General features: G+C 42.6%; 1 protein-coding gene across 5 annotated transcripts in view; it reads right to left on the bottom strand.

Moving 5' to 3' along the window:
• The window catches only part of rgs3a (regulator of G protein signaling 3a), a 265,827-nt gene that overhangs the window by 232,595 nt on the left and 10,047 nt on the right, over positions 1 to 23,185 (bottom strand). For 4 of the 5 annotated variants that reach the window (XM_073052456.1, XM_073052457.1, XM_073052458.1 and 1 more), the window contains exons 3-5: positions 8,320 to 8,370; positions 7,373 to 7,431; positions 3,705 to 3,799 (exon numbers count right to left, since the gene is read on the bottom strand). In XM_073052456.1, the coding sequence (XP_072908557.1) occupies positions 3,705 to 3,799; positions 7,373 to 7,431; positions 8,320 to 8,370 (205 nt within the window). Of the gene's footprint in view, positions 1 to 3,704; positions 3,800 to 7,372; positions 7,432 to 8,319; positions 8,371 to 10,536; positions 10,652 to 23,185 lie in introns of those variants that run through there. The other variant, XM_073052460.1, reaches the window with a different exon arrangement.

Below are 23,185 nucleotides of genomic sequence, written 5' to 3'. Positions count from 1 at the left end.
GCATCTGCAGAATTTCTAGTGTGTACGTTGCATATTTTATTGGTGATGAGAAGTCACTGGTCTGAAATGTGTTCTGTTTTCCTCTCCACAGACACTGTTTAATAGTTCCACTATTTTCTTTTATGGAATTTGAAAACTGTTCCACATGATCTTACACAATTACACAGCCCAGGGATGTAACAACACCACCTCCCTGTGGCAAGAGATGGAAGTACAACATTTGGACAAATGGACTCAATTCTCAGTGACACCAGCATTTTCAAACACTTCAACAAATCGTGAAACAAAGCATGGTAAACTGGTCACGCATACTGAGGTACCTGACTAGTACGCTGTTCAACTTATTCAGCAATACAGTGTGGAACAGGCCATTTGGCCCAATGAGCCACAGTTGAACAGACCTTTTGCACAATGAGATAGATTCTTGATATCACTAACTGCACTGCACTCTCATCGCTCAATGGCTCCATTTAGTATCAGAGAACATATACAATATACAACCTGAAACTCTTACTCGCCACAGACATCCTCGAAACAGAAGGAAAATCCCCAAAGAATGAATGACAGAACAAACCCCACCCCTCCCACACCCGAGCAGCATCAACCCTCCTCCCCTGCCCCGACTTATTCCAGCCAGGAGCATCAGCATTCCCAGCAGCCACAAAGCCCCCAAAGAGAGTGCGTCAAAAAACTACTGCTCACTCCGACGTTCCCCACATCACACAGGCATTCTCTCAATATCAAGGGAGAGACAGATAACGCTTCTTGCACAGTGAGAAGGAGACACAGTTGCTATTTTGTTGTTACTCTCAGTCTGGTGTTACTTTTATTTTGAGTTCCCAGACTCGATAAAGAGCGAGAGCATGAGAGAGAGAGATAATATATATCGCGAGTGCAGAGCCCTCTCACGGTGACTTTTACGCTTTGGTCTGCACCTATTATTGTTTTACCTTGTTCTACCACAGTGCACTGTGGAATGGCGTTATCTGTGTGAACAGTAAGGAGAGATATGCACAGTATCTTGGTACATGTAACAGTAATAAACTAATCATCACCGTCATTATGTGCCATGTTGTATGACATCGACAATCATGGTCTTCCCATGACATTAATTACTCTTGGCATTTTTTTTTCTACAGATGTTGTTTACCATTGCCTTTTGCTGGGTAGTGTTCTTACAAACAAAACAAAATCTGAAGATGCTGGAAATCCAGTAACATCCACAAAATGTGGGGGGAGCTCAGCAGGTCTGCTGAAGGGTCTCAGTCCAAAACGTCAACTGTACTCTTTTCCGTAGCTGCCGCCTGGCCTGCTGAGTTCCTCCAGCATTTTGTGCGTGTTGCTCAGTGTCTTTACAAGACAGGTGATCCCAGCCATTGTCAATACTCTTCAGAGATTGCCTGGTGTCAGTGGTCACATAACCAGGACTTGTGATGTACACCGGCTGCTCATACAACCGTCCACCACCTGCTCCCATGGCTTCACTTGACCCTAATCGGGGGCTAAGCAGTGGCTACACCTTGCCCAAGGGTGACCTGCAGGCTAGTGGAGGGAAGGAGCACCTTACACCTCCTTTGATAGAGATGCATCTCCACCTGCCACCCACAAAAACCAATAGCAAGACCATAATGTTGCTAAACGAAGTGATTGATCAAAAGAATTGTTGAATACTGACCAGAATCAAAACCTGCTTTCTATAGAAAAGGACACTTTGGGAATTAGGTAGGGAATTCAGATACAGATTTCAGATTTAGCTATCACGTGTCCATTGAAACATCCAGTAAAATGTGCCATTTGTGTTAACAACCAACACAACCTAAGGATGTGCTGGGGGCAGCCCACAAGTGTCACCACACATTCCAGTGGCAACATTGCATGTCCACAATGTTCAGCAGAACACAAGCAACAGCAGGACCAAAATCAGTAAATCAAACCCCTTTCCTACCCTCCCACCCCTTCACAGAGGCCACCAACCCCAGGACAGGTAGCCTCCAGGCCTGCAGTCCTAGGTGCCAAACTCTGGCAGGACAGGTACAGTATGTTCCATATCCAATTTCAAAGTGACAGGCATTGTGAAATTCAGCTGCTGTTCTGTCTACAAAAGCACGTTAGTAATAATTACTCAGCATGTGACTGCCAGGCATTGTGAGAATAACACTGTCTGGCAGTCAGGTAAGTTTTGAAAGGCTCTACTAGTGAACAGAGAACATAGACTGTTACAGCACAATATTGTGCTGAACCATTAGCCTACTCCAAGATCAATCTAGCTCTTCTCTCCCATATATCACTCCATTTATCTGTCATCTATATGCCTATCCTAGAGTTTTTTTAAATGTCCCTAATGTATCGGACTCTACCCCCAACCCAGGCAATGCTCCCCACGCACCCACCTCTCACTGTGTAAAAAGCTTACCTTTGACATACTTCCCTCTAATCACCTGAAAATTATGCCCCTTGTATCAGCCATTTCCGCCCTGGCTGTCCAATCTATCTATGTCTCTTATCATCTTCTATACCTCTATCGAGTTGCCTCTCAGCCTCTTTCACTCCAAAGAGAACAGTTCTGTAAAGATGATGGTGCTTTTGGAATCACAAATATTGAATTAAACAAAAAAATCACAAGGCAAATGTTTATAAACAAGGTTCCAATAAATAAAGGAAAGTTTTTGTGGGACCGTGATGAATGATGAGCTTCAAAAGAAAAAATTAGACCATAAAACCATAATCATAGGTGCAGAGTTGGGCCATTTGGCCCATCAAGTCTACTCCACCATTCCATCATGGCTGACTCATTATCCCTCACAATCCCATTCTCCTGCCTTTTCTCTCTAACCTTTGACATCCTGACTAATCAAGAACCTATCAACCAGTTGTAAATACATCCAATGACTCGGCCTTCACAGCCGTCTGTGGCAGGTTCACTACCCTCTAGCTAGACAAACTCCTCCTCATCTCTGTTCCAAATGGACGTCCCTCTGTTCTGAGGATGTGCTCTCTGGTCCTAGAGTCCCCCACAGTAGGAAACATCCTTTCCACATCCACTCTATTGAGGCCTTTCAGTATCTGGTAGATTTCAATGAGATCCTTCCCTTATTCTAAACTCCAGTGAGTACAGGCACAGACCCTTCAAATGCTCCTCATACATTAACCCTTTCATCTCTGGAAATATTCTCATGAACCTCCTCTGGACCTTCTCCAATGCCAGCCAGCACATTTTTTCTTGGATAGGGTGCCCAAAGCTCCTCACCACACTCCGAGTGTGGTCTGACTTGCTCAGCACCTTCCCCTCACCTTTTGGTACTGACTATCCCCCAGACATGCTTCCACTCCCAAAGAAAGGCTGTTGAGTCCAAGTGATTGGACGTAGAAGGCAGAGATTAGCAGGCCCCTGATTGGTTATGGATTAATCAACAAAAGATAGAGAAAACCAAATGTCTTGGGAGCAGCTAGCCCAGGGGTTCCCATCCCTTTTTATGCCATGGACCCCTACTATTGACCAAAGGGTCTATGGGCCGCAGGTTGGGGACCTCTGAGCTAGGGAATGAAACCACTGCTTGCAATAAAATCAACCGTGAGAAAATATTATCTACTCACCCAAGCTGAAGCAATTTATACTTTAGGATTTCATTGAATATGCAAAACAGATGGAATTTATAACGCAAGTCTCACAGCCACGAATCACAGTAAAAATAAACAGAACTCACAAATTAAAATGTTCATGAAATACTGGGTTCTTGCAGTCTGGTACTGTTTTTGTCTTCTGCCTGCTTCTGCGATCATGGTCTGGTACCAAAGACAGCTTTAAGGCAAAATTGAAGAAGTTACACACTTCATTAAATGAAAAATGCAAAGAAACAAACATGCATTTTGTATAGTGGCATAAGCCAAAAAAATTGACCCCGCTAATATTAATCTTATAAAAATTATACAATCTCTGGTACAGATTAATAGGCAAATATTAGCCAAGACATTAAGGATAACTGTCTGGTTCATCTACAAAACATTGTCAATCACAAATTCAGCTGAAGAAAGTGTATGAGACCCTTGGTTTAACAAAAACAGTGTCTTGAGTGGGACCGCACAGCCTGGACGTAACTCTGGGAAGTCAGACAGAATACTGCGCTCAAGTTTCAGGAAAGGAATGTGAACAGCTGTCCTTTCTGATCCAGACATAAGATTCTGGAGTAACAATCTACAATTAAATCACAACAAGCAATGATAAAGACATTGCGTTGAGGTCGAGATGAGGCTGCAGGGCTTCAGGTGCTGCTTAGGGCTGTGTTGGAGTTTCACAAACTCACTCCTTCCAATAAAGACAAGAAGGCTGTAAGACATGTGAGCAGAATTAGGCCATTCAGCCCATCGAGTCTGTTCCACCATGGCTGATTTATTATCCCTCTCAATCCCATTCCCCTGTAACTTATGGCACCCTGACTATTCAAGAATCTACCACTCACCACTTTAAATTGGGAGACCAATCAAAAATTATAGAAAAATACAAATGCGAGATAAATGCCAGGGAAAATTTAAATAAAACAGATTCCTGTACGTCATGAAGAAATCCGCGTGATGATGAATTGAGTTGGATAAAGTTCAATGAAACTTAGAAACTCAAATAGATTCACCACTAAACAGGTCCACACAATAGAGGGCAATATCAAGAGCAAATGATTCAGGTTATTCTAATGTTGAATTAGACAAATAGCTCAACAAATGATAAAAATAAAACAGAACAGTGCAGCACTAGAAAGGCCAGTTGGCCCACAATGTTGTGCTGATCTTGACACCAGTTAATACTAAAATGTCCTCTTGCTGTGTATCATCCATTCTCTCCATTCCCTTCATATCCACACGTCTATATAAAAGTGCCTTAAACTACACCAGACTAGAACAAGATCTGAAAAACAATACCAGGAAGGCCTGGACTGGTACATTCAGTCACACAGACTGAAATGGAGTTTATAAATTATAAAGTAAGGGGAAAAATCACATTTAGACATTTAGAAGATGATTTAAACACTCATTTTGTGCAGAAATGTCAAAACAGCAAGTGGAAACTCAGTACATTTCAGCTTTTGAAATGATTTGAAGGTAAGCAGTAAAATTTATTTATCTGCTCAATTAAAAATAACATTGACACTCAGTGACCACTTTATTGTAAACCTCCTGTGCCTAATATAGGGGCCCTGAGTGTATGTTCATTGTCTTCTGCTGCTGTAGCCCATCCACTTCAACATTCGATGTGTTGTGCATTCAGAGATGCTCTTCTGCACACCACTATTGTAAGGTGTGGTTATTTGAGTTACTGTCACCTTCCTGTCAGCTTGAACCAGTCTGGCCGTTCTCCTCCGACCTCTTTCACTTACAAGGTATTTTTGCCCACAGATCTGCCGCTCACTGGATGGATTTTTAAGGAATATAAAAGTGGATAAATCTCTGGGTCCTGACAGAATATTCCCTAGGACCTTGAGGGAAGTTAGTGTAGAAATAGCAGGGGCTCTGACAGAAATATTTCAAATGTGATTAGAAACGGGGATGGTGCCAGAGGATTTGCATATTGCTCATGTGGTTCCATTGTTTAAAAAGGGTTCTAAGAGTAAACCTAGCAATTATAGGCCTGTCAGTTTGACATCAGTGGTGGGTAAATTAATGGAAAGTATTCTTAGAGATGGTATATATAATTATCTGGATAGACAGGGTCTGATTAGGAACAGTCAACATGGATTTGTGCGTGGAAGGTCATGTTTGACAAATCTTATTGAATTTTTTGAAGAGGTTACTAGGAAAGTTGATGAGGGTAAAGCAGTGGATGTTGTCTATATGGACTTCAGTGAGGTCTTTGACAAGGTTCCGCTCGTAAGGTTAGTTAAGAAAGTTCAATCTTTAAGTGTTAATATTGAAGTAGTAAAATGGATTCAACAGTGGCTGGATGGGAGATGCCAGAGAGTAGTGGTGGATAACTGTTTGTCAGGTTGGAGGCCGGTGACTAGTGGTGTGCCTCAGGGATCTGTACTGGGTCCAATGTTGTTTGTCATATACATTGATGATCTGGATGATGGGGTGGTAAATTATGCAGATAGTAAGTATGCAGATGATACTAAGATAGGTGGCGTTGTGGATAATGAAGTAGGTTTTCAAAGCTTGCAGAGAGATTTAGGCCAGTTAGAAGAGTGGGCTGAAATATGGCAGATGGAGTTTAATACTGATAAGTGTGAGGTGCTACATTTTGCTAGGACTAATCAAAATAGGACATGCATGGTAAATGGTAGGGCATTGAGGAATGCAGTAGAACAGAGTGATCTAGGAATAATGGTGCATAGTTCGCTGAAGGTGGAATCTCATGTGGATAGGGTGGTGAAGAAAGCTTTTGGTATGCTGGCCTTTATAAATCAGAGCATTGAGTATAGGAGTTGGGATGTAATGTTAAAATTGTACAAGGCATTGGTGAGGCCAAATTTGAAGTATTGTGTACAGTTCTGGTCACCGAATTACAGGAAAGATGTCAACAAAATAGAGAGAGTACAGAGGAGATTTACTAGAATGTTACCTGGGTTTCAGCACCTAAGTTACAGAGAAAGGTTGAACAAGTTAGGTCTTTATTCTTTGTAGCGTAGAAGGTTGAGGGGGGACTTGATAGAGGTATTCAAAATTATGAGGGGGATAGATAGAGTTGACATGGATAGGCTTTTTCCATTGAGAGTAGGGGAGATTCAAACAAGAGGAGAGTTAGAGTTGAGAGTTAGGGGGCAAAAGTTTAGGGGTAACACGAGGGGGAATTTCTTTACTCAGAGTGGTAGCTGTATGGAATGAGCTTCCAGTAGAAGTGGTAAAGGCAAGCTCGATATTGTCATTTAAAGTAAAATTAGATAGGTATATGGACAGGAAAGGAATGGAGGGTTATGGGCTGAGTGCAGGTCGGTGGGACTAGGTGAGAGTAAGCATTGGGCACAGACTAGAAGGGCCGAGATGGCCTGTTTCCGTGCTGTAATTGTTATATGGTTATATGGATTTTTTTTGTTTTTTGCACCATTCTCTGTAAACTCTAGAGGCTCTTGTGTGTGAAAACCACAGGATTTCAGATGTTTCTGCAATACTCAAGCTGCCCCATCTGGCACCAACAATCATTCCACAGTTAAAGCCATTGAGATCACATTTCATCCCCATTCTGATGTTTGGTCTGAACAACAAATGAATATTTTGACCACGTCTGCATGCTTTTATGCATTGAGTTGCTGCCATATGATTGGCTAATTAGATATTTGCTTTAACAAGCAGGTGTACCTAATAAAGTGGCCACTGAGTGTACAGCATAGTTGCAACCTTTTCATATTGTAAGATCCTCTATGTAACAGTAGTTTAAAACCATTTTCACCTTTGTGTAAGCATCACAGGCCCGACATTCTCTCCCCAGAAGTCCTCTTGCTTCCATAACTGAAGAACAAAACATTGCAGCACAGTTAACTTTCAGAGATGATGAAAGAGCTGCCACGACTTTCAACTACAAATTAATTCTCAAAAGTAACAATTACGGGCTGATGGCACTGTAGTGTTCCGTGCAATGTTATTACAGGTTGGGGTGTCTGGAGGTCAGGGTTCAATTCTGGCGACGTTCTGTAAGGAGTCTCCGTATGATCTCTCTGCAGGTTTTCTCCAGATCCTGCAGTCTCCTCCCACAGTCCAAAGGCCTACTGGGTAGGTTAATTGGTCATTGTAAATTGTCCCATGGTTAGGTTAGGGTTAATTTGGTTTGCTGGGGTGGCATGGCTCAAAGGCTGGAATAGCTTACTCCACACTGAATCACTAAATAAATTAATTAATTAACATTGATTAATTAAAATCCGTTTGAATTTTTTCTTTCCTTTACATCAGAGTGTAGCAGTATTGCATCTAATTCCAACAGCTGGATTTCCGGACCTGAGAGCTTAAACCCCAAATGGGCAACAGAATAGGCAATCAGCAGCCCCAGGAATGTTAATAGTGAAACTCCTGGGCTGTTGTTAAGGTAGTTTCCTTTACAGAAGGAATCCTGACACACGCACTCAGTCATGCAGACATTTATTTGATTATTATTTAGAGACACAGTACAAATCCAGCCCTTCCCGTGGTAGCGTTCTATAGTAACAGTGTCGAATGGAGTCAATGCCTCCCACTGCGTGACCGTGCTGCCCGCAGTGGCATTATATTGATGTTGTGGTGGATATCTTAATAAAAAAGTCGAGAGAGCTATGTACTTTGTTTTATTGTACGCAAACATTATAACTTCTAATTTGATATGCTTTACATTAACATTCATAAAAGATGTAATTTTTCTGAACTTACTGTGAACTGCGATTGCTCCATCTTGAAGATGAACTGATAATTTCAGCTGTCCTGTAAAGAGACAAAAATTAATGCTTTGCAATATTCTCTGCTTCAGTGACGGTGTTTGATCATTTATCCATAAGACATAGAGTCATAGAACACTATAGCAGGGATAGGCCCTTCTGCCCATCTATTCCAAACTAAACCTGTTATTCTGTCCAGTCCCATCCACCTAGAGCTTGATGATAGCCCTCCATACCCCTCCTATCCATGTACTTATCCAAACTTCTCTTAAATGTTGAAATCGACCCCACATCCAGCACTTACTACTTCCTCCCTCACCTTAAATGCGTGACCTCTGGCATTAAACATTTCAGTCCTGGCAAAGAGATACCAGTCATCTGCTTCATCTGTCCCTCTCAAATTAACTACTGTCAGGTCTTCTCTCAGCCATCGTTACACTAGAGAACACAACTAATCTCTAATCCAGCAATATCCCAGCAAGCCTCCTCTGCACCCTCTCCAAAGCCTTCACATCTTTCCTATAATGGGGCAACCAGAATTGTATGCAGTACTCCAGATGTATATGTTTCAATGTATATGTGACTCATAAATCCCAGCTTTAAATAAAGCTAATTTTTATTCCATTTAGCACAGAGCCAGACCCCATTTTTTGAAGGAACATAGATGCATCAGGATTTGGGACTTGTTCGTAATAAACAATGGAGCAGAAAGCGAGAAGCATATAACATGATACAGAAAGGTGTAACATTTCAATGTGTCACAGTGATTACAAGTATAGAAATCCAGGAGATTAATTATTGAGGACATTTCACTTCAAAGTAAGATAGATTCTCAATTTTCCAAAAGCATCTCTCACACAAATGTTAAGCCATTCCCCTCATTTCAAACTGTCTTTCCGCAAAGTAGGAGGATAGCTGACACTGGACAGTGGGAACATGAGATGGTCAGGATACATCCAGCATTTTCCTGATCATCTGTAGTAATTTCTACGCACTGGGAAAGCATTCTGAACTCAACACAAAAGATTCTGCAGATGCTGGAAATCCAGAGCAAGACACACAAAATGCTGGAGGAACTCAGCAGGTCAGGCAGCATCTATGGAGAGGAATAAAGAGTCGATGTTGCATCAGGACTCAATATGATGAAAGATCTCAGCCTGAGATGTTGACCGTTTATACATTTCCATAGATGCTGCCTGACCTGCTGATTTCCTCCAGCATTTTGTGTCTGTTACTCTGAACTAAAAAATTAACTCAGGCAAATATTTTTCTACAATAGACAGAAATTATGAGATTGTAGACCTTTTTCTATATTGGAATTTTTCCTGTAAAAAAATGCAAATCTTAAAATTAATATTTGTAATATTATTAAAATGATGTAATATTATCATAAAAAGTATCAATATTAACAATTATTATGAGAGTAATTAACATCAAATTAGTGTAATTACTGTCAATGGTTGGTGGTCACAGCACAGACACAATGGGCTGAATGGTCTGTTTCCACACTATACGTGTACATGACTCTGAATCTTTCATATTACTATTAATAAATTTACATTTCAGGAACAGCTCTTTTCTCTTCCACCATCAGATTTCTGAATGGCCATTGAATCCAGGAACACTACCTCACCATATTTCTCTCTTTTTCCACTACTTAATTAATTTAATTATATAGAGTATACATAAAAGTATTATTTGCACTCCTTAATAGATATGTAGTATATATCTTATCGTACTTTATAGTTTTTTAATGTATTTCACTATTCCAGCCACTAAACAAGAAATTTCCTTGCATACAGTGCATCAATGATACAATTCTGATTCTAATTCTGAAATTTATGTCACGGATACACAGGTTACATTCACAGATGAATGTACACCGTAACGTAGTCTGATTTCTCACTGTTAACAAGTAGAACTAAAACAGAAAAAGTAACAAAGTGAAATTACTAAATAATTTGGCTTTCTATTTTTGATGATAAAGAAACTAGTATTCCAGAAAAGATAATTATTTCTAATTTTACAATACAGCAGCCAACTTCACTGTAAATGCTTTTATGTGCTATGGATTCAAAACTAAAACCAGATGTCTAAAAACGTAGTTCTCAAGTCATAGGTGATGTCTGTCTATGGACATTATGTTAAAGCCAGACTGATACCCTGCTCCTCAGAAGGTGTAAGACATTTACTAATGTTATTTGTTCCTTACCAAATGTAGTGAGGTAAAATGAATCCAGAACATTGGAGAACTTGTCACAAAAGGAAACTCGGTGAACACTGCCATGTTCCATTGCGCATTCCAAAGACATTGCTGAAATTTGAATCTGTAATGTTTCAAAACAGTAACTCAAGAAGGCATTAAAAATGCGTCTCAGACATGGTTGGTAAGGCAAGCCGAGACTCCCAGCAGGCTCAGTAACCGCCCTGGCTTTGAATGGGAACTGCTGTGACCATAGTGATGAGACGAAGCGCCTGCTCCTATTGGCTGCCTGGCAGTTTGAATGAATGTTTCCTGCATTATAAAGTTTGTCACTGGCACTGAGGAAGAAATTATCCTGAACTGCACGCTGGTATCTAGTGGGAAAAGCATTTCCAAAACCCAGAAATGGACCAACTGCTTCTCAAGATTCAAGATTGTTTAATGTCATTTTCAGACCACAAGTGTAAAGGAGAACAAAATAATTGTTACTCCAGATCTGCTACAAACACAAAAACACAATAAGATAAAGAACATAATAATAAAAAGCACAACAAATATAAATACAATGATTCTACGTACGCAAGTTATTTTGTGGATGTCCATAAAATGACGTTAGACACAGGAGTATCTGTACATAAGATGCCTGACAGGCAATGATAAAGCGGTGCTGTTTGGGGGTGTGGAGAGGACGGTTAATGGGTGGAGGAGTTGATCTGCTTTACTGTTTTTGAGTCTGGCGGTTCTTGCGTTGATACTACATAGCCTCCTCCCAGATGGGAGTGGGACAAACGGGGAAAAAGCAACCATCATTTGAAGATTAAATTTGCTCCAGCGCCTCTGACCCCATCTCCACGGTCCTTGTAATCCAAATACAAAAGCAACTAAAACGATTGACTCCAGTGGAGAAAAGGAAGGATTCCCGTTCTCACTGAACAGGTCTGGAAAGGATTAAATCATAGTTCAGTGATGCAACATCTCAGCACCACTCTATGCTCCTGAGAGAAATGCTGCTGGAACTGCTGGTACAACGGTTATCAACTAGACGTGACCCAAGGGATTTACCACAGAGTCCTTTAACTCCTCCCTTTTACTGATGGTCACCTTCATCTTCAGCAGAGACAACTAAATAATCAAACAAAATGCTAGAAGTCTACGAGTTGTCGGAACATAGAACATTACATGATGTTGTTCCAACCCTTTAATCTACTCTGAGATCAGTTTAACCCTTCCCTCCCACAGAGCCCTCGATATCCATGTGCCCATCAAAGAGACTCTTAAACGTCCCTAGTGTATCTGTGCCTACCAGCACCCCTTGCAGGGCATTCCACACACCCACCACTCCACGTGAAAAACCTACCTCTGACATCCACCTTCCTCCAAACACCTTAAAGTTATCCACCGTCTTATTAGTCATTTCCACCTTAGGAATCTCTGACTGTCCACTCTATCTACTTTACTTTATTGTCACCAAACAATTGATACTAGAGCGTTCAGTCATCACAGCGATATCTGATTCTGTGCTTCGCGCCCCCTGAAGTACAAATCCAAGTAAATATTTTAAAAATTTAAATTATAAATCATAATTAGAAAATAGAAAAGAGAAAGTAAGGTAGTGCAAGTCAGGTCCGGATATTTGGAAGGTACGGCCCAGATCCGGGTCAGGATCCGTTCAGCAGTCTTATCACAGTTGGAAAGAAGCTGTTCTCAAATCTGGCCGTATGAATCTTCATGCTCCTGAACCTTCTCCCAGAGGGAAGGGGGACAAAAAGTGTGTTGGCTGGGTGGGTCGTGTCCTTGATTACCCTGGCAGCACTGCTCCGACAGCGTGTGGTGTAAAGTGAGTCTAAGGATGGAAGACTGATGGTTGGAGATCTATGCCTCTTATCATCTTGTGCATCTCCAGTAGGTCATTCTTAACTCCAAGCAACACACACAAAATGCTGGTGGAACTCAGCAGGACAGGCAGCATCTATGGAGGGGAGTAAACAGTCGACAGTTTGGACGAGATCCTTCATCAGGACTGGTGGGGGGAGAAGAGGAAGAAAATCAAGGTAGGAAGTGATAGGTGAAAGTGGGAGGGGGGAGGGGAAGTGCAGAGTTGGGAAGTCAATTGGTGAAAGAGGTAAAGGGCTGGAGAAGGGGGGATCTGATAGGACAGAACAGAAGTCCATGGAAGAAAGGGAAGGAGGAGAAGCAGTGGGGGCGGGGGGTGTTGCGCAGGTGAAGAGATACGGTAAAAGAGGGAAATGGGAATGGGGAATGGGGAAGGTGCAGGGGACAACCACTGGAAGTTCAAGAAATTGATGTTCATGTCATCAGGTTGGAAGATTGTTCCTCCAGCCTGAATATGGCCTCATCATGAGAGGAGAAGGAAACCACACACTGACATGTCGGAATGGGAATGGGAAGAAAAATTAAAATAGGCGGACACCTGGAGATCCTGCTTTTTCTTGTGGATGGAGGGTAGGTGCTCGGCCAAGCGGTAATCCAATCTATTTCGGGCCTCACTGATATACAGGAGGCCACACCAGAAGCACCAAGCACAGTAAATGACCCCAACAGACTCACAGGTGAAGTGTCGGCTCACCTGGAAGGACTGTTTGGGGGCTTGAATGGTAGTGAGGGAGGAGGTGCTGGGGTAGGTGTAGCACTTGCTCTGCTTGCAAGTATAAGTGCCGGGAGGGAGATTGGTGGGGAGGGACGAATGGAAAAGAGAGTCGTGTAGGGAGCAGTCGTGTGGAAAGCAGAAAGTGTGGGGGAAGAAACGATGTTCATGGTGGTGGGATCCTGTTGGAGATGGCAGAATTGTGGAGAATTACGTGCTGGGCACAAAGGCTGATAAGGTGGTAAGTGAGGACAAGAGGTGTTCTCTTTTACTGCTGGCGTCCTTTCTCTTGAGTACAAACAGCTAACTAATTAAACAAAATGCTAGAAATCTGCAAGTTATCAGTGACTCCAAATGGAAAATCCTGCAGATTCGTATACATATATACAAATTTAATCAATCAGCTAACAGTGGACATTCAATCAACAGAAAATGTCAGTAACGATTAATAACTGTTAAAAATCAACAGGTATTTAAGGAGTTTGTATGTTCTTCCCATGACCTACCCATGAAGCATTACACTGTATGTTTCGATGACACATGACAAATAAACTTGAATCTTGAGTTTCCTTGGGGTGCTCCAGATTCCTCTCTCATTCCAAAGATGTCTGGGTTAGGGTTAATGAGTTGTGGGCATGCTATGTTGGCACTGGAAGCATGGTGGCACTTGCAGGCTGGCCCCAGCACATCCTTGGACTGTGTTGCTCGTTGATTCTCGCTGTATGTTTCAATGTACATGTGACAAATAAACCAGTCTGTGTCTTTGACCTGCTCTCTCATCATTCTGGGTGATACCAGGACAAGGCTGCTCTGGATCTCCAAACCGAAGGCTGAGTCTTGGAGTTGAAGCCCTTGACATCAAGGCAGGTGAGCAGGTGTGCAAGGAAGGAGTTAAAATGAGGTCAATAGGTGTTAGCAAGGACAGATCCCTGCTGACAAAGTCAGCCAGCTCAAAGGACAATGGGGTGATGGTTGGAGGACAGTTGCCTGCTCCCCTTACAGCAATATGGTAACAGCATCGTTCGGCTTCAGAGCTTCCCTTTGGCTGAAACAATGGCACTTACTCATCATTACAGAGTGCTCGCGTTCACTTCCAACTGTTTGGGTAAATTGAAGTCTGGATTTTTATTATGCCGCTCACTCGGGGGCTTGTGCAGATATTATTTTGTGATTTTATGTGCTGGATCATAACTCTATGTGCTGTGTGTGACTGTATGAACTACATTTTGCACCTTGGCCCCAGAGGAACGATGTTTTGTTCAGCTGTATAGACGTGTATGGTTGATTGACAATGAACTTTATTACTATTTGTGTTTTCAAATCCCTAGCAATGACCATCCTCAGCAAAGGCAACCTAAACACTTCTTGACATTTGACATTTTTTTTTATCAACATTGGCTTCTCATGCCCTCGAGGGACTTATAACCAGAAAGACAGGTGGAAATGCTGTAATACCAACATAGCAACAAACCCAGGTCAGGTAGCAAGTGGTTCAGCTTCTTCCTCCCCAATATTTACTCCAAATAAATTCACCTAAAATCTTCACACTCACCACTTCTCACCTAAAACCCTTGCCCCCTTGTACAACCGGAGACTCATTTCCTGCGGGCATACTTCATAAATCTGATAGCCACCATAGGATCAATGAAAGACCGCACATAGCAAGATGGGCGGACAACCAGTGTGCAACAGACACCAAACTGTACAAATACAAACACAAAAATAGAAACAATATAAATAAATAAACAATAAATTTCTAGAACACGAGATGTGGAGTCCTTGAAAGGGAGTCCATGGGTTGTGGGGACATTTCAATAATGGGCCAAGTGAAGTTGAGGGTGAAGTTATCCCCTTTGGTTCAGGAGCCTGATTGTGAGGGATAATAACTGTTCCTGAACCTGGTGATTTGATTCCTGAGGCTCCTGTACCTTCCTCTGATGGCAGCTGTGAGAAGAGAGCATGGCCTGGGTGGTGGAAGTACTTGATGATGGATGTTGCTTTCTTGTGACAGTGCTCTGTGTAGATGTGCTCAATGGTTGGGAGGGCTCTGCCAGTGATGGACTCTGCCATATCCACTACATTTTGTAGGATTGTCCATTCAACAGCGTTGGTGTTTCTATGCAACGCTACGATGCAGCCAGACAATTTACTCTCCACTACACATCTATAGAAGTTTACCAAAGTTTTAGGAATCATGCCGAATCTCCACAAAGTAGAAAGCAGAGGCATTGCCGTACTTCCTTCATAATGGAACTTACGTGCTGAACCCAGGACAGGTCTTCTGAAATAATAACACCAAGGAATGTGAAGTTGCGTACCATCTCCACCTCTGATCCCCCAATGAGGACTGACTCATGGACCTCTGGTTTCCTTCTCCTGAAGTCAATAATCAGCTCCTTGGTCTTGCTGACATTGAGTGAGAGGTTGTTGTTGTGGCATCACTCAGCCAGATTTTCAATCTCCTTCCTGTATGCTGACTTGTCACCATCTTTGATTCAGCCAATGACAGTGGTGTCGACAGCAAACTCGAATATGCCAATCGAGCTGTGCTTAGCCACACAGTCATAAGTGTAAAGTGAGTAGAGCAGGGGGTAAACATAAAGACTTGCGGTGCTGATCCAGATTGTGGAGGAGATGTTGTTGCCAATCCCAAACTGATTGGGGTCTGCAAGTAAGGAATTTGAGGATCTAATTGCACAAGCAGGTATTGAGGTCAAGATCTTGGAGCTTATTGATTAGTTGTGAGGGGATTATAGTATTAAATGTCGAGTTGTGGCCGATAAGGAGTATCCTGATTTATGCATCTTTTTTTCCAGATGTTTCAAGGTTGAGTGAAACAAGATGGCTCATGGAAAAGACCAGAGATGAGGCACAGTGTCACGAACAACTCGATCTCGAAGCAGCAAGGTAGATTGAAGCCCCAGGGTAAACGCGGAGGGGGTCAGCGATGGCTCCCAACAAAGCCAATCAGCAGCCAAATTGGAGCATTTGGCCCAAGTCAGCAACATTTGATCAGCAGCCACTCTTTATGGAAGAGCTGAGTTTGTGCGCCTGCTCTCCTCGTATGCAGACGAAAAGACATTTCCCAAATTCTGAGATTTATGTGATTATTGGACTGTACGTCATATTGTTTTCCTTCAGTTTTTCAGTGTTATCTTCCTTGTGGACAATTGGTGGGTGGGGTGATCAGTTAGTGTTTATGTGTCAGAGGGGGAGTTGGGGGTTTTGTGTTACAGTTGTAGTTCTTTTCTGTGAGGGAAGGGGTAAGTGATTGGTACTGCTGTTGCTTTTTGCTGTGGGGGAGGAGGTTTGGGGTCTGCGAGTTTTGTTTCTTTTCCTTTTCATGGGGGAGGGGGTAAGTTGATGTCTTTTCTTTCATCAACACTGGTGGTCTTTCTGTATTTCATGCCTATCTGGGGAAGACAAATATCAGAGTTGTATCAGACTTTGACAATAAAAAGAACCTTTGAAAAGCCAGTGTGATAGAATCTGCTGTGGACCTGTTGTGCCAGTAGGCAAATTGGAGCAAATACATGTCGCTTCTCAGGCAGGAGTAGATACATTTCATCACCATCCTCTCAAAACACTTCATCGCTGGACAACAGTCATTGAACCAGGTTACCACGTTCTTTGCCTCTCATAATTTTATAAGCCTCTTTCACGTCTCCCCTCAACCTCTGCCACTCCAGAGGAAACAACCAAGGTTTGCCTAACATCTCCTTATAGCTCTTACCCTCCTTTGCCAGAAGCGCACAAGAGACCGGCAGGAGGAAGCTCTGCTTCTCAAACAATTCACCTGTCCTCCTTATTGAGCATTTATGCCCCCAAGGCAGAATCTAACTCTGCCATGGACAGTCCCAAACCCAGCTGCATGTTGGACATGGGGCCAGCAACATCATCCTGTAAAAACCCAGAGCTGTAGAAACGGCAACAAAAGCTCCAAAGACCTCATCCCTGGGAGAGGAAGGAACTTTGCCTAGAGACCTATGAAGTCTTGAAGAAAGTAGAAACCACAGGGTTGATCAACCTTCTGTTGGCCCAGGACGTAGAAATCTGGTGAACTGCTGTCGGCAGCCTTATGCCCCAGTAGGGGTGATGGGCTGAAGCAGAAGGTGGAATCTGAATATCTTACCTTCTCCTCATTGGCAAGCTCAAAACCCTCGAGCCTGAGGGAATAGCTCAAGAGATATTCTTAACAAAGGTACAAACTAGTCTCCAACTAATGGAGATTCTACAAGCTGGAATTATCAAAGTTCGAAGTAAATTTATTATCAAAGTACATATATATCTCCATATACATCCTTGAGATTCATTTTCTTGCAGGTGTTCACAGTAGAACAAAGAAACACAATAGAATCAATGAAAAAACACACACAAATACCAACAAATAGCCAACTTGTATAAGACAAACTGTGCAAACACAAAAGTATTTAAAAAATACTGAGAACATGAGTTGTAGTCCTTGAGAGTGAGTCTGTAGGTTGTGGAATCAGTTCAGAGTTGTGGTAAGTGAGCGTATCCACGTTGACTCAGGAGTGTGATGGTTGATGGGTAATAACTGTTCCTGAACCTGGCGGTGTGGGATCTTAGGCTCCTGTACCTCCAGGAAATTTGGAACTCTGGCAACAATTGTTAGTTAATGCAACTTAATCAAGGTATTTGCTGATATATTAGTGAATGTTTGTACAGTGGTTTCCTGGTAACACATTCCATATTCTTTGTCCTAATGGTGACAATCAACTAGGCTGAGTACACAGGCACTGCAGAAAACCATTGCTTATCCTGTGCCAGCTACCTGGGTCCAAACTGAGTGGCAATGCCAATGCCAGGCTTATTCATTATTGCACAATTAACCTAGTTCTCCAATTCATGAGTTTCACCTGACCTCAGCTGTGCGACACTGTGTTAGAATCAGGTTTGATGCCACCGGTATGTGTTGTGAAATGTGTTGTTTTGTGGAGCGGTACAGTGTAATACACAATAATAAAAACTGTAAATTACAATAAGTAGATATAAATACATTATTAAATATTACTGAGGTCGTGTTCATGGTGTGTGCATAGAAACAGATTCAGACCATTCAGACTCATTGTACCTGATCCACCACACAGCAAGATCAAGACACTATTTCCCCTCAGTGATGGTGTCTTCTACCAATCCTGTAGACTTTGATTTCCTTAATATCCAAAATCCCACTATTCATATCCAGGGACCTCATTCATCGTCATTACCAGCTCCTGTGCCAGTACCAAGCATTGAGCCCTGTAGGTTGATCAAAGTCTAGAAGTCAAGCCCCAAGTTGGTGAATGTCCAGTGGGGAAATCAAAAGCCCGAAGTTTGTGAATCCACTGGAGGCTGGAGGCTGAAGATGGCCTGTCTATGGGTTAGAGGACTGTGTATGTGCACAGGAGGGAGGGAGGGATGGTGTTTGTCTTGCTGTTGTTGTTTTGTTGCTTGTTGTGTTCTGTGTTGTTCTGCCGAGCATTGTGGGCATGCTACGTTGGCGCGGAATGTGAGGTGACACTTGTGGGCTGCCCCCCAGCGCATCCTTAGGTTGCGGTGGTTGTTAACACAAACGGCATATTTCACTGTACGTGTAACAAATAAACCTGAATTGGAACCTCAAGCCTGGGTAAGGGCAGAGGCTCTCTGCTTGATCTTTACATGACTTTTTCCTCAGTTTCCCCTGTCTGTCTCAAAAATCTCACCTCAGATACATAAGTGCAACAAGGACTCAGACAGATGAGGAGAATGGGCAAAGAAATGGTAGATGCAATACAGTGCTGGAAAGTGTACGGTTATGCACTTCGGTAGAAGAAATGAAAGGATTGACTATTTTTTTAAATGGAGAGAAAATTTTAAAAAACTGAGGTTCATAGGGACTTGGGAGTCCTTGTACAGGATTTCCTAAAGGTTAATTTGCAGGTTGAGTCTGTGGTGAGGGAAGCAAATGTGATGTTAGCATTCATTTCAAGAGGACTAGAAGATAAAAGCTAGGATTTAATGTTGAAACTTTATACAGTACTGGTGAGGCCTCACTTGGAGTATTGTCCAATTGGAGTATTGGAGTCCTGACGAAGGGTCTCGGCCCGAAACGTCGACAGTGCTTCTCCTTATAGATGCTGCCTGGCCTGCTGTGTTCCTCCAGCATTTTGTGTGTGTTGTTGAATTTCCAGCATCTGCAGATTTCCTCGTGTTTGGAGTATTGTGAGCGGGTTTGGGCCCCTAATCTTAGAAAGGATGTGCTGAAACTGGAGAGGATTCAAAGAAGGTTCACAAAAAATGATTCCAGGATTGAATGGCTTGTCATATGAAGAGTGTTTGATGGCTTGGAGCCTGTATTCCCTAGAATTCAGAAGAATGAGGGGTGACCTCATTGAAACGTATCAAATGGTGAAAGCTTTGATAGAGTGGATGTGGGGAGGATGTTTCCTATGGTGGGAGAGTCTAAGATCAGAGGACACAGCCTCAGAAGTGAAGGGTGTCCTTTTAGAACGGAGATGAGGAGGAATTTCTTTAGCCAGAGAGTGGTGAATCTGTGGAATTCATTGCCAAAGGCAGCTGTGGAGGTCAAGTCTTTATGTATGTTTAAGGCAGAGGTTGATAGATTCTTGATTGCTCAGGGCATGAAGAGATATGGGGAGAAGGCTGGAGAATGGGGCTGAAAGGAAAATTGGATCCGCCATGATGAAATGGCAGAGCAGACTCAATGAGTCAATAATTCTGTTCCTATATCTTATGGTCTTATGGTCTAAGTGACATATCAGGCTATCAAATTCAGACCTGTAGACATAGAACATAAGACATAAGAGCAAAATTAGGTCATTCAGCCCACTGAGTCTGTTCCATCATTCTATCATGGCTGATTTATTATCCCTCTCAACCCCATTCTACTTCCCCCCAAAACCTTTAACACTGTGACTAACCTATCAACCTCCACTTTAAATATACTCAATGATTTGGCCCTCACAGCCACCTGTGGCAATGAATTCCCAGATTCACCACCCTCCGGCTAAAGAAATTCAACTCCATTCTGAAGGACCTACCTCATGGACATCTGGTTTCCTTCTCAATTCTAATATCAAGGAAGAGAGACAGGAGGCACAAACCCAGTGTTTCCAGAGCCGCTTCCACCCCCGCCATCAGATTTCTGAATGGACAATGTACACTACCTCAGTTATTTTTGCTTTTTTTGCTCAGTTTTGCACTATTTATTTAATTTACTTTTTATATACATTTCTTATTATAATTTATAGTTTTATTATTATGTACTTGAATGTATTACTGCTCAGTTAACAATCTTCATGACATACATCAGTGTATAAGATGTTGAGAGGCATTGATCGTGTGGATAGTCAGAAGCTTTTTCCCAGGGCTGAAATGGCTGCCACAAGAGGACACAGGTTTAAGGTGCTGGGGAGTAGGTACAGAGGAGATATCAGGGGTAAGATTTTTACTCAGAGAGTGGTGAGTGTGTGGAATGGGATGCCGGCGATGGTGGTGGAGGCGGATACGATAGGGTCTTTTAAAAGACTTTTGGATAGGTACACAGAGCTTAGAAAAATAGAGGGCTATGGGTAAGCCTAGTAATTTCTAGGGTAGGGACATGTTCAGCACAACCTTGTGGGCTGAAGGGCCTGTATTATGTTGTAGGTTTTCAATGTTTCTATAATAAACCTGATTCTGATTCTGAGTGTAAACGGAAAGGCCAGGCGAAATCCAATCCATATCGGGTTTTCCATCCTGCTCTAGGGTTTCACTTGGTAAACTTTACTCTTTGATTACGATCAATACCAACTGTTCCTTGATGAATTTGCCCTTTGGCTTCACAAATAAACCCCACAGGATAATTAGGGAGTTTAAAATAAAAGAAATATTCTGTCATCTCTTCGGCCCTTTGAGTCATTTGATCAGTAACTAACATCTCTGCCTTATCCAACGCTGTCTCTGTCCCGTACAAAGCGTAATATAATTAGTTCCTCCAGTTCTTAGAGTGAGTTACTGAAGATTTGCATCATCTGCAGAGGCTCTTGTGTTTATACATTAACCAAGGCAAAATCCAGACCAATGAATCACTGAACGCAGGGAGGAGGGACTTTCACACAGTGAACTAAGCCATTTCAACTTCATTAATACATTATTTAAATTAGGAATTACAAACGTTTGTAGATCATAAGACTTAGGAGCAGAATGAGGTCATTCAGCCCGTTGAGTCTGCTCCACCATTCCATCATGGCTGATTTATTATCCCTCTCAACCCCATTCTCCTGCCTTCTCCCCGTAACCTTTGACACCCTGACTAGTCAAGAATCTATCACCCTCGACTTTAAATGTTCCCAATGACTTGGCCTCTACAGCTGTCTGTGACAACGGATTCCACAGATTCCCCACCATCTAGCTAAGGAAACTCACTGGAATTTAGAAGATTGAGGGGGGATCTTATTGAAACATATAAAATTCTAAAGGGATTGGACAGGCTAGATGCAGGAAGATTGTTTCCGATGTTGGGGAAGTCCAGAACGAGGGGGTCACAGTTTAAGGATAAAGGGGAAGCCTTTTAGGACCAAGATGAGGAAAAACTTCTTCACACAGAGAGTGGTGAATCTGTGGAATTCTCTGCCACAGGAAACAGTTGAGGCTGGTTCATTGGCTATATTTAAGAGGAAGTTAGATATGGCCCTTGTGGCTAAAGGGATCAGGGGGTATGGAGAGAAAGCAGGTACAGGGTTCTGAGTTGGATGATCAGCCATGATCATACTGAATGGCGGTGCAGGCTCGAAGGGCCAAATGGCCTACTCCTGCACCTATTTTCTATGTTTCTATGTTTCTTTTTATCTGTTCTAAATGGTCGTTTCTCTATTCTGAGGCTGTGCTGTCTGGTCCTAGAACTCCCCACTAGTGGTTCAAAGATCCAGGGGTTCATTTTATTGTCAAAGTATGCATGTACAACTCTGAATCTTGTCTTCTCCAGGAAGAAATACAGAAAAACCATTGTTGAGAGCAAAGACATCAACCCACCCGCCCCCCCAAACCCCCCACCCCCTCCCTTGCTCAAAAAACTTACAGATCACCCACATGGAAAACGGCAGCTAGCACATCAAACACCAAATCCCAAACCCCCTCCCTCACACAAAAATAACAAATAGAAAATCTAACTTCCCACATCCACTCTATTTAGGCTTTTCAATATTCGGTAGGTTTCAAAGAGATCCCTCTCATTCTTCTGACCTCCAGGGAGCACAGGCCCAGAGCCATCAAACACTCCTCACACGTTAACTTGTCTAAGATATTATCCCGGGTAAAGCCTCTACTTTTTGTCCATAGACTCATCCCACATGGTTCAATGAGATGATTTATTGGGGCTCTGTGAAATGGTAGAAATGTGACTGTACCTTTGAAATTAAGAGCAGGTGAGACACAGTAGTGTAACATTAATACAGCACCAGCGACCCGGGTCAATTTCCACTGCTGCCTGTAAGGAGTTTATATGTTCTCTCCATGACTGTGTGGGTTTCCTCCAAGTGCTCCAGTTTCCTCCCACAGTCCGAAGATGTATGGATTAGAAGATTAATTAGTCACATGAGTGTAATTGTGCAGCAAGGATTCGTTGAGCCAGAAAGGCCTGTTACCGGTGCATATCTCTACATAAATAAACATTGCAAACTCAAGTGCAGATGCTGTCAAAGGCTACAATATATAACAAAAAGTCCACACGGGAACGCCATTATTCATGGCCGCCACTCAACAGCGTGTAGTGTAAGGAACACCGTTCTCATCGGTCTTCTATCTTCCCAAGTTTAGTGCAACTCAAAGTAATCCCTTTCTCCAAGAGGACCATAACCTTGTTGTAGTGTTTGGAGGCTTGTGTGCCTCGTTGGTCTGGAGAGCTATGTTGCTGGAGTCAGACCGTTATACTTTGGCTCTTGGTAGGGTCACCCATACCAAACAGGTCAAAGGGTAGAGGCCAGACTACAAGTGGTCCACTGGTCCTCCAGGTTCGGGGGATCAGCTCAGGGCTAACAACCCTGACTGGTCAAACAAAAATGTTACAGA

This window comes from Hemitrygon akajei, chromosome 7 (genome assembly GCF_048418815.1).
Source record: "Hemitrygon akajei chromosome 7, sHemAka1.3, whole genome shotgun sequence".
Classification (NCBI taxonomy): domain Eukaryota; kingdom Metazoa; phylum Chordata; class Chondrichthyes; order Myliobatiformes; family Dasyatidae; genus Hemitrygon; species Hemitrygon akajei.
The sequence above is the reverse complement of the archived record's forward strand: the minus strand, read 5'-3'. Positions and strand labels throughout refer to the sequence as shown.